Source organism: Motacilla alba, chromosome 2, assembly GCF_015832195.1.
Source record: "Motacilla alba alba isolate MOTALB_02 chromosome 2, Motacilla_alba_V1.0_pri, whole genome shotgun sequence".
In the NCBI taxonomy this organism is placed as follows: domain Eukaryota; kingdom Metazoa; phylum Chordata; class Aves; order Passeriformes; family Motacillidae; genus Motacilla; species Motacilla alba.
Window position 1 is genome coordinate 38,625,515 of NC_052017.1, and position 16,116 is coordinate 38,641,630.

The 16,116-nt window shown below is 38.6% G+C and overlaps 1 protein-coding gene across 4 annotated transcripts in view; it reads right to left on the reverse strand.

Annotated features, from left to right (window-relative positions):
* Positions 1 to 662: 662 nt before the first annotated feature.
* TOP2B (DNA topoisomerase II beta) overlaps positions 663 to 16,116 on the reverse strand; it is a 62,112-nt gene continuing 46,658 nt past the window's right edge. The window contains exons 22-36 of one of the 4 annotated variants that reach the window (XM_038128352.1): positions 15,531 to 15,665; positions 14,898 to 15,098; positions 13,023 to 13,218; positions 12,783 to 12,874; positions 11,485 to 11,640; positions 11,272 to 11,355; positions 10,167 to 10,364; positions 9,685 to 9,829; positions 7,589 to 7,747; positions 6,587 to 6,794; positions 5,994 to 6,073; positions 5,560 to 5,670; positions 2,265 to 2,381; positions 1,363 to 1,460; positions 663 to 1,150 (exon numbers count right to left, since the gene is read on the reverse strand). In XM_038128352.1, coding sequence (XP_037984280.1) covers positions 989 to 1,150; positions 1,363 to 1,460; positions 2,265 to 2,381; positions 5,560 to 5,670; positions 5,994 to 6,073; positions 6,587 to 6,794; positions 7,589 to 7,747; positions 9,685 to 9,829; positions 10,167 to 10,364; positions 11,272 to 11,355; positions 11,485 to 11,640; positions 12,783 to 12,874; positions 13,023 to 13,218; positions 14,898 to 15,098; positions 15,531 to 15,665 — 2,142 coding nt within the window. In that variant the 3' untranslated portion in view covers positions 663 to 988. Of the gene's footprint in view, positions 1,151 to 1,362; positions 1,461 to 2,264; positions 2,382 to 5,559; positions 5,671 to 5,993; positions 6,077 to 6,586; positions 6,795 to 7,588; positions 7,748 to 9,684; positions 9,830 to 10,166; positions 10,365 to 11,271; positions 11,356 to 11,484; positions 11,641 to 12,782; positions 12,875 to 13,022; positions 13,219 to 14,897; positions 15,099 to 15,530; positions 15,666 to 16,116 lie in introns of all 4 variants that reach the window. The other 3 variants (XM_038128351.1, XM_038128354.1, XM_038128355.1) reach the window with 3 other exon arrangements.

Sequence of the window (16,116 nt, forward strand, 5' to 3'; positions counted from 1 at the left end):
TCAGATGTCATTTGTTCCACTGTTAATGTCACTTTAAAGTTTAAAGAAGTGGTTTCTTAGCTGGCTGGTGACCTAGCTCCACAATTACCTGCTCCATTTCGACAGCAATGCTATAGCCTCCAAGGCAGAAACACTTTTCAGTGTTACCATGTTTTTGTTTACTTGTTCACAAGCCATTAGGGAAACTTCATGGGATGATAACCAGCAGACTCACTTACAGCTTTTGAATTGCTGAGTCCAGGGTATTTCCTTAAGAATCAACTGCCAGGAATCAGCTGGGCTTTCCAGCCTTCCAGGTGCTAAGGAAGTACAGCTGGGACTTCCAGAAACACAAGGAGAGAATCTGCCTTCTTGGCCTTGTTAAATCACCATGAAGCAGAGTGAAAACTGTGGTAGAATGGTTAACAGATTTAAAGTGTCAGTTTCTTAGGTTTCATTTAAAGCACTAGTGGATTTTTTTTTTATATATTCTAGCAAGTCTGTGATGTACTTTCACTGGCTCTGTTTGTACATTGAGATTGTTTAACAATGCTTTCTATGTTCATATACTGTTTACCTTTTTCCATGGAGTCTCCTGGCAAAGAATAAAATATATTTATTTTAAAAATTGTGTATAAGTAGTCCCTCTAGCCCAAATTTTACACACACATACACACACACACGGTAGTTTTCCATTTTTTAATGTTTAAACTTCATTTCAAAAAGCAGGTTTGCTGTTTGCAACCATGACAATTAAAATGTGCTTTAGCACAGCTGTCTAGAACATCTCTACAAGCCAGTCAGACAAATACATGACATTTCAATGAGTAAAAAAGAGCATAAAACTGTAGGTGTAAGAACAAAATGTTAAAATGCCTACACACAATAATAAAAACCATCAATTACATTATCACATAAAATAAGTCAAATGTACAAAAGTTTGCAACAGAGGGGACAAAAGGACAACACAAGATACTTGTTGGAAAACATTTTTGTGCTCTTTGGGCACTTAATTAAACATATCAAAATCATCATCTTCATCAGACTCTGCAAAATATTTCACTTCTTTTCTGGCCCGGCCTGTCCGTGGCTTTGGGGCAGTTTCGGAGGCAAAGCCTGACTGGAAGATTTCCACATCAGAATCCTGGTCAAAAGTGGCCTTCTTGGATTTCTTTAGAAAAGAAGAGACAAATCAGTTGTGATGCTTTGTACATTTTCCATTTTAATATTCAGAATTGAAAAAAAGCCTCTCCAGCATCCAGCTGCTAATGACACCTCAGCCCCCAACACCATATTAGCAACTCATAATAAAAATTTAACTTTTATGTAAAGGAATTCGTGAGGCTCTTTTTACAAAGAAAAGAGAGCACAGATGGAACTGACCTTGCTTGGAGTGGACTTGGGTGTTTTCTTCCCAGGGTTGTATTCGCCTTCATTTTCTGAACCAGATGCTTTCCTTTTCTTTGCCCCTCTGCCTTTTCCTAGGTCAGAGATTATGAGTTAACTTTGTTGCTTTTTTTAAAAAAATAAACTCCAGACTTCATTGAACTGAAAAACCTCCTAGTGAAGTCGCTTTAGTATGTCCACATGTTAAGCTCAAACCCAGTTTACTACTCAAGCATCTTCAGAACAGCAGTATAGTACAGGTATTTATTCATCTTCTCAGTTTTAAATCTTTTCTACTTGTTCCACAGTCACCATTCACCCTGACAGCTCAAGCTGTCAGTTCAAGACAGGGACAAAATTCATGAGATCAGATAACTCCTACAGTGCTGCAGAACTACAAGCCCTTGGTCACCTTCTGCGCTGATTACACAGCATCAATTCACCATTAATATTTAGTAAATTTACTTTTAACCTCAGCCATCGACACTGGCACATCCTTTACAGACTCCTCCAATGACACTGCTTGCTGTGCTGTGTTGTGAGGACTCAGAGAACTGGGATACCAAAAAATGGGCTTAAAAACCCAGAAAGTTACTACTTACTACAATTACTGCCAGAACTTTACTGGCTTGGAATGAGTTGAGCTCAAAGAAAATGAGCAGTACCCAGGAGAATGGAAGATGGTGTGTGTGGGGTGCAGCTATTAAATGCATTCCCAACAGAGAAGGTCAGATAAAACATCCACCCATGGTTTGCCAAGAAGTCCATACACTGGATTTGCCATAGGAAAGGCTGAATAATTTACCAGTGATCAGTGTACTCATAGCTTACCACAATTATTGTGGTTCTTGCAGTAGCTGTGAGCCCTGTGCTCCACAGAGCTCAGGTGTGACTCCTACCTTTGGGTGCTGCCGTCTTCTTTGGAATGCCGAATTCTGAATCTGAATCAGAGTTCACAGTTTCCACCTTCTTGGCCTTGGGAGCTCTTTTAGGCTTAGGGGGAGCATCTAGTTTTGCTGTTGGAAGTCAAAAGATATAAGATAAATTCACAAATTGGTTGAAGATATTAAATTGTACTAGATACTCCAATTACAGCATGAATGGCAGACACTAAAACAAGATGAGTGATTTCTGCACTTGGGGAAAACATACTTCAGCTTTTATGCTGGAGCTGTGTGGAATAAACAGGAGGTTTCCTGTGTCCTGCTCTGAGAAGGATTGGTGCTCCCAGTACTACTCCAGGGTCCTTGGCTGAATACCGTTTCATCTTTTTGAGTACAGAATAGGTTACTGGTAGGTAAAGCAGTAACAGAAGTCCTCCAGGTTGGATACTTTGACCATGTCTGGATACATTACAGTATCCAGCTGCTTGTGACATTTTTGCCTTCAGGGTGGTAGGACTGTGGACTGCTTTTCCCAGAATTACTGCAGGAGTTTGGGAGGCAGCGCCTCTGTCTCTGTGACATTGCTTTCTGTCAATCTCAGCGAAAAGGAACCTTGGAAAAATGCTGAAAGGAGAGGAAGGGAACATTCTGCATGTCCTGGAGAATTTCAGTCAGTGCCACACAACTAATCTGGCTGTCTTTAAAAGATGGTGATTGGAATGTTCCCACAGTGGGTGTCAAGGAATAGAATCATGGAACCATTTAGGTCAGAGAAGACCCTTAAGATCATCAGGTCATGTGTTCTGTAGGCTCACAGATGAGTGACTTTTGCAGAAACCTCAGATACACCTGACCTACCCTCCATCAGCCGCAGGTGCCTCAGATACAAGAACAAACACTCCAGATACCGGGAATGGGGATGTTTGTGAGAACTCAGATTTCATTTATGGGATCACAAGAGGGATGTGTCTGGAGAACAAGAGAGTATCTCCACAAGCCTTTTGGTTATGGTGCCTTGAACTGCAGAGGTACAACACACTGCCACAGACACTGGATTTGTTCTTCCCTGGAAGCAGAGCCTGGTATCAGTGGGTAACTCCTGTGAAGTCTGTCCAAGGGACAGCAAACCTCTTAGCTGTTACCTGGTGGCTAAAGGAATACTCCAGAACACTGACTTCCCTCTGCACTAAATACAGGGGGATTCTCATCCACTACTTTAACTTACACCCCTAATGGCTGCACAAGGGTGAAGGATCTCTTGACAGCAGCTTGATGGCAAATCAGCTCAGCCAAGCTCTCTACTAGGCAGCATGACAGGAAACAGTGCGCAGCACAATGGATGTACACAGGCTCTCAAGAAGCCCAAGTTTTTGGCAGGAAGTGCAGGTATGGTATCAGTCCCACAGGTGATGCAAAGAGTAGATCTCACTGCTAGAATCTCAGCAGCTGGGCTGTTCAAAGCTGTTCAAACTGAGCAGCTGCTTATCAAGAGTTAGCCCGCTTTTCAAATTTCCCTTAGGCTTTACTATAAAGCCCAAAAACCACAGACAGCTCAAATAGTCATGGAAAAGTTCAGCTGCCTCTTGATCCTCTGTAGTGAACAGCAGAGGTCAAGAGATTTCATCCCATATTGATCGGAGTCTGAAGTCACAGAAAATGAAACAACTCTGGAACAATCATTTCAGCCACACACAATAAGCACTCCCAGTGTGAGGGTGAGTGGGTGGAATATTACATTATCAGAAAATGGGTTCTAAGGAGGCTGCTGCCAAGTCCATGAAGATGGACTTAGAATCAAAGAGACTCCGAAAAGGGTAACCAGATGACCAATGAACTAAACCTGCTGGGTTATCACTGAACTGTCCTGCTGTGATGATGAAAGTGTGGTCATGTCTGATCTGGGCAGAAAAGAAGAGAAGAGCTGAAAACTGGTGAAAGCAACCTGTCATGTTGCCATGCACTGAGAAGGAGAGTGCCCCTAAGGCTACTCAGAAGGCAAAAATTTAATTCTTGCTTGCAAGAGAGCGAGTTTATAACTATTTTGTGTGGGTACAGGTTAATCAGAAACTCAGAAACAGATCACAGCTCTATTTTAAGGTTTCAAGTTAGACTAATGACAATTCACTTACATCCAGACCTTCAAAAAACAAAGAGGGAGAAAGATTGAATGTTGAATTGCATCCATGCCTGGCTACTGCATACAGAGTTCACTCTTCCATTTGCTGCAGTACAGAAATTCAATATAAAAGACTACTCTATTAGAGATCAGCTATTTCTGTATCCAATCTTTATTTACTGTACTACAGAACTCTACCAACAACTGGAAGTGTTTAAGAAGTATTCAGGCATTCACTGATTTGAACTGTTAACAAATTAGAGTGGACATAATGCATCAAGAAATAGATTAGAAACAGGGAGGCAATGGGGGAAAGCGTGAAAAGATGCTGCAGTTCACTGGTGCCTAAAACAGAAAACAACATTTTTTTTTCTCATTTATAAGAGAAGAAGTTAACTATTGTAACTGGCTGCTTTCTTGTCATTCTCCTTGAGGTACCTTTTTTTACAGAAGTATTAATATATTAAGCTCAGCTGCAAGTTGGTCAAAAGAAGTTTTAAAAAACAAAGACCCCAGTATCATAGGGGAAAATGGTGCAAGATGACAGTTCTAAAAGCTGACTAATAACTGAAAGAATTTATACCCCTGAAGTCTGAGGAGAGTCTCTCGTCCTCTGTTTCAAGAGGAAAAAGTGATAGCCTTCTATGCTGGTTTTGGCTGGGACAGAGTTTGTTTTCTTCGTTGTAGGTGGTATGGGACTGTGTTTTGTATTTGGGCTGGAGATGATGTTGACAATGCAGGGATATTTTGTTCCTGCTGATACAGAGTCAAGGCCTTTTCTGCTTCTCACAGCATCACACCAGTGAGGGGCTGGGGGTGCACAAGGAGCTGTGAGGGGACAGTCTAGACAGCTGCCTCTCACTGACCCAAGGGACATTCCACACCTCCTGGTGTCATGCTCCACTTTACTTCTCCCCTGAAGCTAAAAACCTCCCATTAGTTAAACTAATTGAAGGCTGAACACCACCTCCGGAGGCGGAAGGTACAAAGTTCTGACACTACAAAGTAGCCAATGGAAGGAAACAAATTAATATTATTAAGGAGCTGGAGAAAGTTCATGCCCCATTGCTGAATTTCACAGAGCTCACAACAAATGAAAGCAGTTCCCACTTTGAAGACGGAAGAGACAATGAAAAGGTGAAGATGATGACTTGCAAATAAAAGGATGGGCTTCCAGGCCAATTCTATACGTACCCTTTTTAGCAGCTACTGTTTTACTTGGAATTTTCTCTGTTTGTTTTGGGGCAAAAGATGATGAGAAAACAGGAGCAGAATCCTCATCATCACTGTCCAATTTTGTTGTATCTACAATCACAGAGTAAGTTTAGAATAAGATCCATTCACGGCATATATTAATTACATCAATATTTACTGCAGTAAAAATTATTCTCAAGTAAGTGTTTGTGATGCTTCAGCTATGGATGTACTGTGACTTCCTTATCTATGATACAAGCTTTGTTCCTCTAAAGATCAGAACTTCTTTCACTTTTCCCCTTTATAAAGAGGGAGGATGTGGACATCCTTCCTTCTACTGCAACTACTGTGTGATGTTTGTGTGTACCACTCCCCAAAATATCCCATTAATAGTTGCTATAAAAAATTAAACGGAACTGTGAAAACAATCTCACCATCATCCGTCTTCTGAGAGTAAGATGGAAAAGAGAAGATGTTCCCAAAATCTTGATTTTTCTTGGCTTGAGATGTTTTTCTACTTACAAGCAAAAATTAAAAGGAATTACATGAGTTACATCAAGCACATACTGAAGTACATGGACAGCATAATATCATCCATGCAAAATTTAAATCCTGTTTTAACATTTCCAGCATCTTTGTATCTGCTTGCAGCAGTCAAACCCCTAAAACTGACATCCAGTCAAGAACTCCATGCATTTAAAATTAAAATAATGACTTTTTTTTCAATAGTTCTCTATACCAGACTGGCACAAGACAGAAAACAGAGAACCTTTAAAAACATAGTTTAACAGATGATATTACAGTGTATCATAACTATTTTACATGTTATTATATTATTCTTTTAAATCATGAGTCACCCCTGCATAGGTCAGTTGCAAGGCTGAGATAACATACACTTGAATTCCTCCACATTATTTTTCAGGGTGCATGTAGAGCAATAATAGGCTGATGTTTCTCAGTTTTGTTCAGACACTTATCCATTGAAAAAATTATTAATAAAATATCCTACTGAGTTAAGAGTACTTACTCTGGAGATGGCTTTGATTTGGCTGGGGAGAAGTCATACTCATCTTTCTCTAAACTGTCTGAGGGAACAAACTCATCCTCTCTGTCATTTGTAACTGGAGAGGCTTTTACTTTGAGCTCATCCAAATCGTTGTTATTGTTGGCATCATCATCATCGTCGGCATCATCTTCTTCTTCTGAGAAGTCGAAAGTGTACTTGGGCCTCTCAGCTGAGAAAATCACACATGTACACAATTCAGGAGAGTTGTTTATGTTATATAATACAGACACATAAACAAATCAAAGTGGAAGTCAGTGAACAATCCCTGCCTCAGAGTTCATGAGACCAAAGAGTGGTGGACAATAAATTTGTTTCAGTCTGGAAGAATAAAGGGTTGAAAAGAATAAAAAATAATTTAGATGTTAGCAAACATCCAATACCTCTTGTGGCTTGCCCAGACACCTTCAGCTAAAGGCATTATGGAGACATTGTGCATCAGTCCTTTTAAGGAATGAGAATCCTTCACTTAAAATTGAAGCTTTCTTGAATCCACCATTTGAACATTCTTCCTAATTTTCCAGAAACTCTGTGGGAGTTTTTTAAAGCATCACACACTTACATATTTCCCAAACTTTCAGTCTTGGTTTTCATGGAGTGTTCAGAATTTTTTTGATAATTTTTTACTTGCCTTGTAGGCCTTATTTGGCAGTATAATTCTATCAAAGTAATTTTTTTCTTTGTAAAAATATTGTCTTGTCTGTTTCTTCAATAATTCACTAGTTTAGTGAGTATTTTCTATTCTACTGTTTAGAATAGGGGACAAGATTTCTGATCCAATTACAAAATCCTTCATAAGAAATTCCTGATCTTGACATTAAGAGTATTCTTCACACATTGAAGAAAATGTAATGCAAGTTACCTGTAGGCAATAAAGTCCTAAAGGAAGTCCTATGGTCAAAGGAAAATGTGGGTTTGTAGTTGAAACTTTCAGTCACAATACACAATTCACAAAATCTTGGGTACCTGCAGCTCTCCTAAGCAGGGAGTCTCTTGGAATAATCACAGGCTCATTTTCTTCTAAATCACTTTCAGACTTGGATTCATCATCTGACCATGGGTTTCGTTTCTTCACTTTTTTTGCACTGGATTTTGTAGATGATGGTGTCCTTCTTACCCTGGCACCTGCCAAAAGTAAAAGCATTTATTACAGTCAGGTTAAAAAATATCTTCATCTTTTCTAATTATTTACAAATTTAGCACAAATTTTCATCTTAAGAAGTTCTCCTTTAAACATTGTAAATTTTCTTCTCCTCCCTGAAGGAAGATTTAACATGAAATTATTTCACACAGAACCTGACCAGTTGTTTTAGGACTGAAAAACATAAAGTCTCTAATTTTAAGTTTTGCCATCAAACTTGTGTTTCTTTAAAGCTTGCTATAGTTTTCCAGGAAAAGAATGTGCAGTTTTCCATTATTCAGGGAACATGATCAGAAACAGTTATTGGAAAAATACAGCAAACATGGGAAGCAGAGGATAGCCTGTTGTGTGGGGTCTTCTGCCCACCCAGGGACGCCAGATGTGGGGTTTCACGTCCCGGATTGTGGTGACCCCGAAAGATGGAAAAGTCTCTCCTCCAACCCGTGCCTTCGAAGAAAGACTCAGTAGTCTTCTGTTGTCTGTTCTCAAGGTAGTTTATTGTTGGTTATCTAAAAGATTCTTCTCCTGAACTGCTGTGGCCCGTTCAGCAGCTCAGACAAAGGCACACTGCCCTCCCAGGGGGCTGGTGCCATCTTTTATATCATATATTACGTACTACATGTTTATACCTTTTCCCCAATGCCTACTATCTATATTGAATGGTGACTTTCTACTCTAGACCAATCTGTGAGTGCCAACATCACCAAAGACATGGAGGCTAGGAAGGAGAAAGAAGGAGGACAGGGCACACCCAAATCCCTCCATCTTAGAACTCCTGACCCCCATGTACAAAACCTGGACCCCTGCGTACAAGGCTTAAAACCCCCCTGTACAGCACTCAGAAATCCTTCCTTTCGCTTCGTGACTACTTCTACTATGCTATCTAACTTTTGTGTGTGGCTTGTAATTCTTCATACAGAGTTAGTAATTTGTTCCACGGGCTAAGATCAAAACCCCACGTGTGTCTTTGGCTGCATGCCAGGGTCTCAGAGCCCCCTGCCAGCGGCTCTGGCCATCCAGGACACCCAGAGGAGAGTCCTGGGTTCCGACACTGTTGTGGGGAGGGAGTAAAAATATGGTCAGCCAATTGCAGGGCAAGCTCAGGTCAAGCTGGGCTAATTTGCCCTGGCTCAACAGTGGCTGTGGGAGATTTGAGCTGCAAGTAGACAAGTCAGTCATAACTGTACTCAGTGAATCTAGTCCGGTTGGATAATCCCCTGAATAATTAAAACTAGATCTTATATCAGAATAATTATTTGTGCGACCACGTTTTTTTCCTTTCTTCTGAAAAAATACTTAATATCATACTTAAACCTTCTCTTGTGTCTCCAGCTTTCTTTTTTTTGTTGCTGTCCCCCTGTTACTGTGTATTCCTCAAACAGCAATAACAAATTCCCACTAGCAGAGGAAATGCGGAAGTGAATGTTGGTTGCCTGCCAAGCCATAGCCCCCACAACTTTCTAGAAGTCAGAATGACTGAATATGTCAATAGAAAAATACATTTATTTAATCAAGTTCTACAATCTATACTATTACTCAGACTGAGGGGCTGAAGGTGACTGCCCTGTCCTTCAATATCAAAGAGCACACAAATTAGACATTTGAGTTTGCAAGGAATTAGACTCATTATGTAAAAATGATCTATTTTTCTATAAACAAATTTGAAGATTTTGACCCCTTCCCCCCCCCCCCCCCCCCCCCCCCCCCGCAATTTAAATGTATAAAATGTAAGGTCCATCACCCCCAGGAAACCAGCTCACACAAAGAAATTTCAGAGTACATTCAAATATTTCATTTTAGGGAAGAAATCCAGATGAAATAGTGATTTTTGTGCTGTATTACCCTTCTCACACTGTTAAAATGCATTTCATGTCCAGTAAATACACAACTAAGGTGAACTATGGCCGTGCAAGGGTCTTACCAGGCTCCTTCTTCTCTCTCTTGGGTTTAGGGGTTTTAGCTGCTGCAGCTGATGCATTCAGTGAATCATCCCCAGCACCCTCAGCTGGCACACCACCAAACTCTTCATCAAATTCCATTTTTATTGCTAGAGAATCAGTTTCACCCTAAAATTACAAAATAAAATAATTTACACCTTTATATTTCAAAATTGAACTGGAACAGTTTTGCAGATGATAATAAGTGAATGTAGACTAGTAAATCAACATTGGTTGAATAGTCTTGGAAAGAAGTTATCTCCATAAAAACACCTGAACAATCAGCAGTCTCAAGAGGTTTGGAAATGTAAAAGAAATCCAGTACAAATTTCTTATGCATTAGGTCAGCAAAACAGTGCAAATACAGCACCAGTGACAATCTGGCAATCTGGATTTATGTACTGGAGAAGAAAAATACACCAGTTAAATAAGAAATAATTTAACTGTAGCAGTCACTTTGGTTTACCTTTTTCTTTTTCAGCAATTTCCTGCTGGCATCAGCTTTCATGGCAGATGTAATCTGTGGAACTATTCTTCTGCCAAAGGGTGATGGCATGGTCTCTTCCAGCTGGAGTTTCTTCATCTTGGGTTTCCCAACTTTGCCTTTTATTGGTTTGCCAACCATGCCAGCGAGAACATCTTCTCTTTCCTGTGCTTCTACTTTCTATCAAACAAGGGGAGGCAAAAGAGGGGAAACACGTTATTTTTTAATAAGGACAAAATGGAACATGATGATTATTTAAGATTAGGTTCCTTTCTACATGGAGCATAAGGCTCCCCTTAATTCTCACTTGAATTGAACACAATTTTCAGTTCTGGAACAGTGTCCACTTAATCTTGGTAAATTCATTATCCTGTAGAGCTAAAAACTAGATTTTTATTCAAGAATACATACAAACTTTTGGACATTGTTACACTGAAAAATCTTTCTTCTCTCAAGTTTTTATTTCGCAAGTATGTGTCTGGTACTGTTGTAAGTTTCCATTTTTTCAGCATTTAACTTAAACATTTAGTTTTGAAGTGTGTCAATTCAAAAGATTGTACCAGCCCTTTTCAGACAACATGGAAAACTGAGGTTCAACAGGTTATTCACCAAAGGGACTTTATCTTTTTCCAGAATTACTGATGAAGCAAATTCATATAGTATTTATAGTCCACACACTGAATTCCGGAATGTACAGTTCTGAATTTGGTAATATTTACTGCCTCACAAAAAAATAGATCATGTAGAACTACTGTAATTATTACCATTACCAGTTACTACTCACAGGTTTTTGTGTCATCTAAAAACTAACTTTCTCCTGCTTATTTTACTTTTAATATCACTGACTTGGGAAAAAAACATCAAATTGGATAGATGCAAGAAATAATCCATGAGAAACACTACTAAGAACACAGATATCCAATACTGATTTCCCAGTTGCCATTATATTGTGAAATGAATCTACTTTTGATTAAAAATGTAGTATTTTAAAGTTCTTTTTCTTAAATATTAATTTTTATTCGTTAGTGTTTTTAATTAAATTAATATGAATTTCATGTTTTAGAAATACATATAAAGTAAAGCATACTTCAAGCTCTTCAACAAAGGCTGCTAGATCTTCTTTCCAGAGGTCTGAAGGAGATTTCCTTTTAAGATCATTTAGTTCTCTCTCCTAAAACGTGAAAGTAGTATAGAGAATGTAAGAACAACTAAAGCAAATGCCACTGAAGACTAAACATTCCCAACAGGCACATCAGCATTTACTGTGTCATTTCAGAACAAGCCTTCCAGGTGGACCAACCTTGGAATCTCTCTGCTTGATCAACTCTTCCACCTTCTCTTTTGTGAGTGACCACAGGGACATGTTCAAAATGTAGTTGAAGTCAGGGCCAGAGGCTGGACCAGAAGCAGAGGAAGCATCATCATTTGCATTCTGTGAGTCCTCCTCTTCTGCTGCCTGAGGTGAAACAGTCCCAATTACAAGTATGAGTGATCTTAGCTGTGTGCATGAACTGTGACACTGCCCCAAAGCACCATCACAGAGTAGCAAGGCGTGCTCTCACAGATTCAATAACCTGAACATTTTCTGGACCTTTCCAAAAGGCCGTGTTCCTGTGACCTTCTAGAGCTGATTATTTAATTGTTTGATTTAAGGAAACAAATTGAACCTGTGCTAGAGCCTTGTATGCTGCTGGCTGCAGATACTGGTGCTGTCCCACCCATCTCTCAGGGCTGAGATATTTGTCCTTTGGGTATTCATAGGTATCTGTTCCTTTAGAAAATGAGCACAGTCCTTTGAATAATAGCTGGTATCAAAGCCCCAAATGTGCAAACTGGGGTTTCAGAGTAGATAAAAATTTCTCAAAATAACAGTTTTGTTTTAAAATAGAAATTATTCCATAGAGTTAAAACCCAGTATTAAAAATACAAAACAAATGTGAAATGAAAACAAATAGCTAAAACAGTGGCAAAGATACAGAAAAGGGATAGGTGACAGAAATTCAAAGCTGCTCTCCAAAGCAGTTCCATCTGCCCATAGTAATGGAGATGCAACTTTGAAATTAAACTCGTCACAACTCTCTTTTGGAACAATAAAACCTGGTTTGTTTTAAAAAAAGCAGAAACAAATACAGGTCAAGGTCATGGTCAAATATACTACAATAACTTTAAAAGTCATAGCTTTATAATATCCATGTTCCTTTACAGAAAAACAATTAATAAGTTATGTAGAAATAATTACATTTAGTAATTTGTTGTATGTGTGGGGTAACTGATGCAGCACCTTCTGTATCAGCCAGTCAGAAATCAAGTAGCTAGTTTTGATTTAGGTAACATTAAGAAATTCAGTCCTCTGGAATCTCATTTTTCAGACTTGCACTATCTAGTTTTCTTCTAAGCATTATCCATATACAATACCAGCATTACATGACTTTATTTTAGTGCAAGTTCAATGGGTTTCTTTCTTAAATGGAAGCCAATAAGGAGTAATGAATAATGTTTTTTAAGTGTGATGTGTGCATTATAAATTAAATTAGACAACTAGAAAACAAGCAATATCATTTATAACAGTGACAACATCAACTATATCTAGATTATTACCTTTTCCTGTGCTTCTTTCCAGGCTTTTACTGGATCAGATTCATAACCTCTCTGGACCAACATCTGAATCAAATCTCTTTTTGATCTGTTCTCTACAAGATACACACAAACACAGAGGAGGGGAGGAAAAAAAAGAAAGAAGAAAAGTCAGCGTCATGAAAATCTTGCGTGTAAGTATTTTTCAGTATACTTAAATACTTTCCAGATCTTCCCCCACTGTCAACAATTCTAATTTCTCACCAATGGTAATTTTTCCTTGTATCTTCTCCAGGATGAAACGAGCTTGGTTGTTCAGCTTGGTGGACTCTGCACCCAGCATTCCCACCAGCCACTCCTTGCGCAGGCTGTAATAATGTAACCGCAGATCAAAGAACTCCTTCAAGATGTCCTGCACAGTTTCATACTTCTTTAAGCACCCCATGTGATCAAACAGCACCTAAAAAATACAGGATAGACTTGAGAGAGGCTGTGTAACTCAAACTTTGTTAGCCCTTGTGTAAGTGTTCAGTTCTACTGCACGTATAAAAGCACCGTACAAAAAGTGGTACTTTGAGGAGCGTGAACTCAAACCTCACTTTGGAGCTACGCAGCACAGAGCTGGATGGTCTCTGGTCTTTATTTTTATTCACAAGGAGATTTAGGATGAAATTTATGGTAGTGCAATCAAACAAAATGAAAGCTATATAGAGAAATATGCCTGAATTCACTTGAATGACTAATTTTATCTACATATTAAATCACAAGTTCAGCGGCAACTGATGATTCACAACTATTTAATATAACAGTTGCAAAGCTTAATAATCCTTAATAATCTTTCAATTCAGCTGTGAAATCTGTCACTTTTCAGCTGTGAAAACTACCATCCTTCAAGTCCAAGCACAAAGTAAGAAATCACTTTTACTTGATAGGTGGAATCAATCCTGTCTGGCTTCTGACATCTCCAGTTTAGACATTTATAGGTGAACTAGTCACCCTCGGTGCCCTTCATAGTCAACTGAAAGAAATAAACCCCTCTAGGGGATAATTCATCTATCCAAAATAGCTATTTGGGAGGTGGGGGACAATGGCCAAGCTCACATAACTTTTTAAGGTTCTTACACTAGGGTAGATTAATTCCCACACAGGTACAGAAAGCAGCCCTTACAATTTATTATTTATTTTGGCAGGCAGAAAATGCAGGAATTCAGCTGCAAAACATTTTTCTTACATTAGCCTTGTAATGTTTATAATGTGAAATGTAAAACTGACAACAGATTTTCACAGTAGCTCCTACAGTTGTTTAAACATGTGAGAAATACCATCACCCTGATTTGGTAGATTGCCTTTTCAAGTACAATCTAGGAAATTAGTTGAGCAAGGCCTGTTTCCTTTTCCAATTCTATGGTCATTAATTTATTTTTAACCTATTTTCATAAAGCTTTTAATGTACACAGCAATAGCAGCAATAACTGATATTAAAAATTATATTTGTGGGTTTTGATATCTGAAAGTAGCCTCTGAAAAAACAGAACTGTTTTTTCAGTATCCAAAAAGACAGGATATTTGGAAATCTTCGCAGAAATTAACTTACATTCAAATCCCTCTCAGAATAGACAGACATGTATATTTATTCACATTCTTGGTAATTCATGGCATTATTATATCTTCAGCAGCCTAAGAACAGTGTTTGCTACACCTTACCACCTAAAATTGGATTTATGCTGGTGGAAACATTGGACCATTTAATTCATATTAGAGGAGTAACAGTCCTGCAGAAAGTGCAATTTTGAAAATGTAATTTGTCTCAAGTTTAAAACTCAAATCTAATTATAATTTGGCAGAAAGTTATTTGTATGATCTACTTTATATTAACCACTTTTGGTTCACTGCACAAGAGATTTTCAATTACAGGAAGGCAACCACCTCAGGCCTGTCATATTTGGAAGACTCATCATAAAATGGATTCGCTTATTCATATTGACTTAGTATTGGTCGTCACTACAGTTTTCTACTATTGAAACAATTTCAAATACACAATGCACTGCTCAATACCAAGAATCAAAGCATACTACAAAAACATTTGATTTTACAACAAGCAACAGTAGGGATTCTAATAGCCAAACATGAAAAAGTTACCATAGAATTACAAGTAAGACTTGTTTGAAGCTTAAAGACTTTGTGCAATCCAGCAGCTTCTGCCTGTGCAAGCTTTTCTTCTGTCATTTTCACAACAAATTTCACAGTTGTATCAGTGTGGTATTCCTTATAGTCAGAAATTAATGCTGGAGTTTTTTCAGTCCCATTCAACATAGGTTCTAGAACCTGTTCTTTGTACACCTGTTGAAAATAGGGTAGCAAAAAACAGAACCACTTGAAATGCCTTAAAAGTGCAAACCAAATGAACAACATAAACTTTCAAAGCTCTGTGCATTACATCTGGTACCAGTTATAACTTACAGAACCAGTATAACCTGTGAAATGCAAGCCAAGAGTAGCACAAACATAAGAAGCAGAAACCAGGACACAAAAGCCTCCTGTAAAGTGGATTAAGCAGGAGAAGCAGGTGTTCTCTGTAGCATGGACAGCTGGCGGCACAAACAGAGAACCATCTTCGACAAAAGCACACAGGAGAATGAAACCATGTTCCCTTCCATGTATGTACAGTCAGAAGTTGTGCTAGAAGTTCACGCAGATGTAGGATTAAATAATTTAATGAGGAATTCTTCACTCTTTTTTGTTTATATTAAAATATATTTCACTATTACTTACCTGGGTCCATGTCCTTACAGGAAGCTCTGTAATCTCTACTGTGTTCCTGTCCACGACAAATATTTCACCACTCACTACATACTGATTTTGACCAAGTTCCTGAATGGTTCCTTTGAAGTTTTTGTAGTTTGGAAGCTGAAATTGGAAAAACCAAAGTGGTAATAATCTTTATAACAAAAAGTCAGAAAAATATTTCTTTTCCATACTCCATACACATATCACTATATTGCCCTAACCCGTCAACAAACCTCTCAGACTGTGAAACTCTGAAGTCATAGGAAAAATACTACAGAAAAGCCAGAATATACACATGCAAGTGACAGGACCAATTATCCTACTGTCCACAGAGTAGAAAAATTGTTAAGAAGATGCAGCTGAACCCAGTGAGGTGGTGGATTTTGTTTTGATTCTTTAGTTTGGTTTTTTCTTCCTCTTTCTTAAAGGAAACCCTAAGCACAATTAAGGCATGACAGAAAGCAGATGAACACCCCACAATAACTTTACAAAAGTGGTGCTACCGCCTCTAACCATTTTGTCATTTTTGTGCTGTTTGGCAAAGATAGTGGAACCCATCCAGGTCAAATTG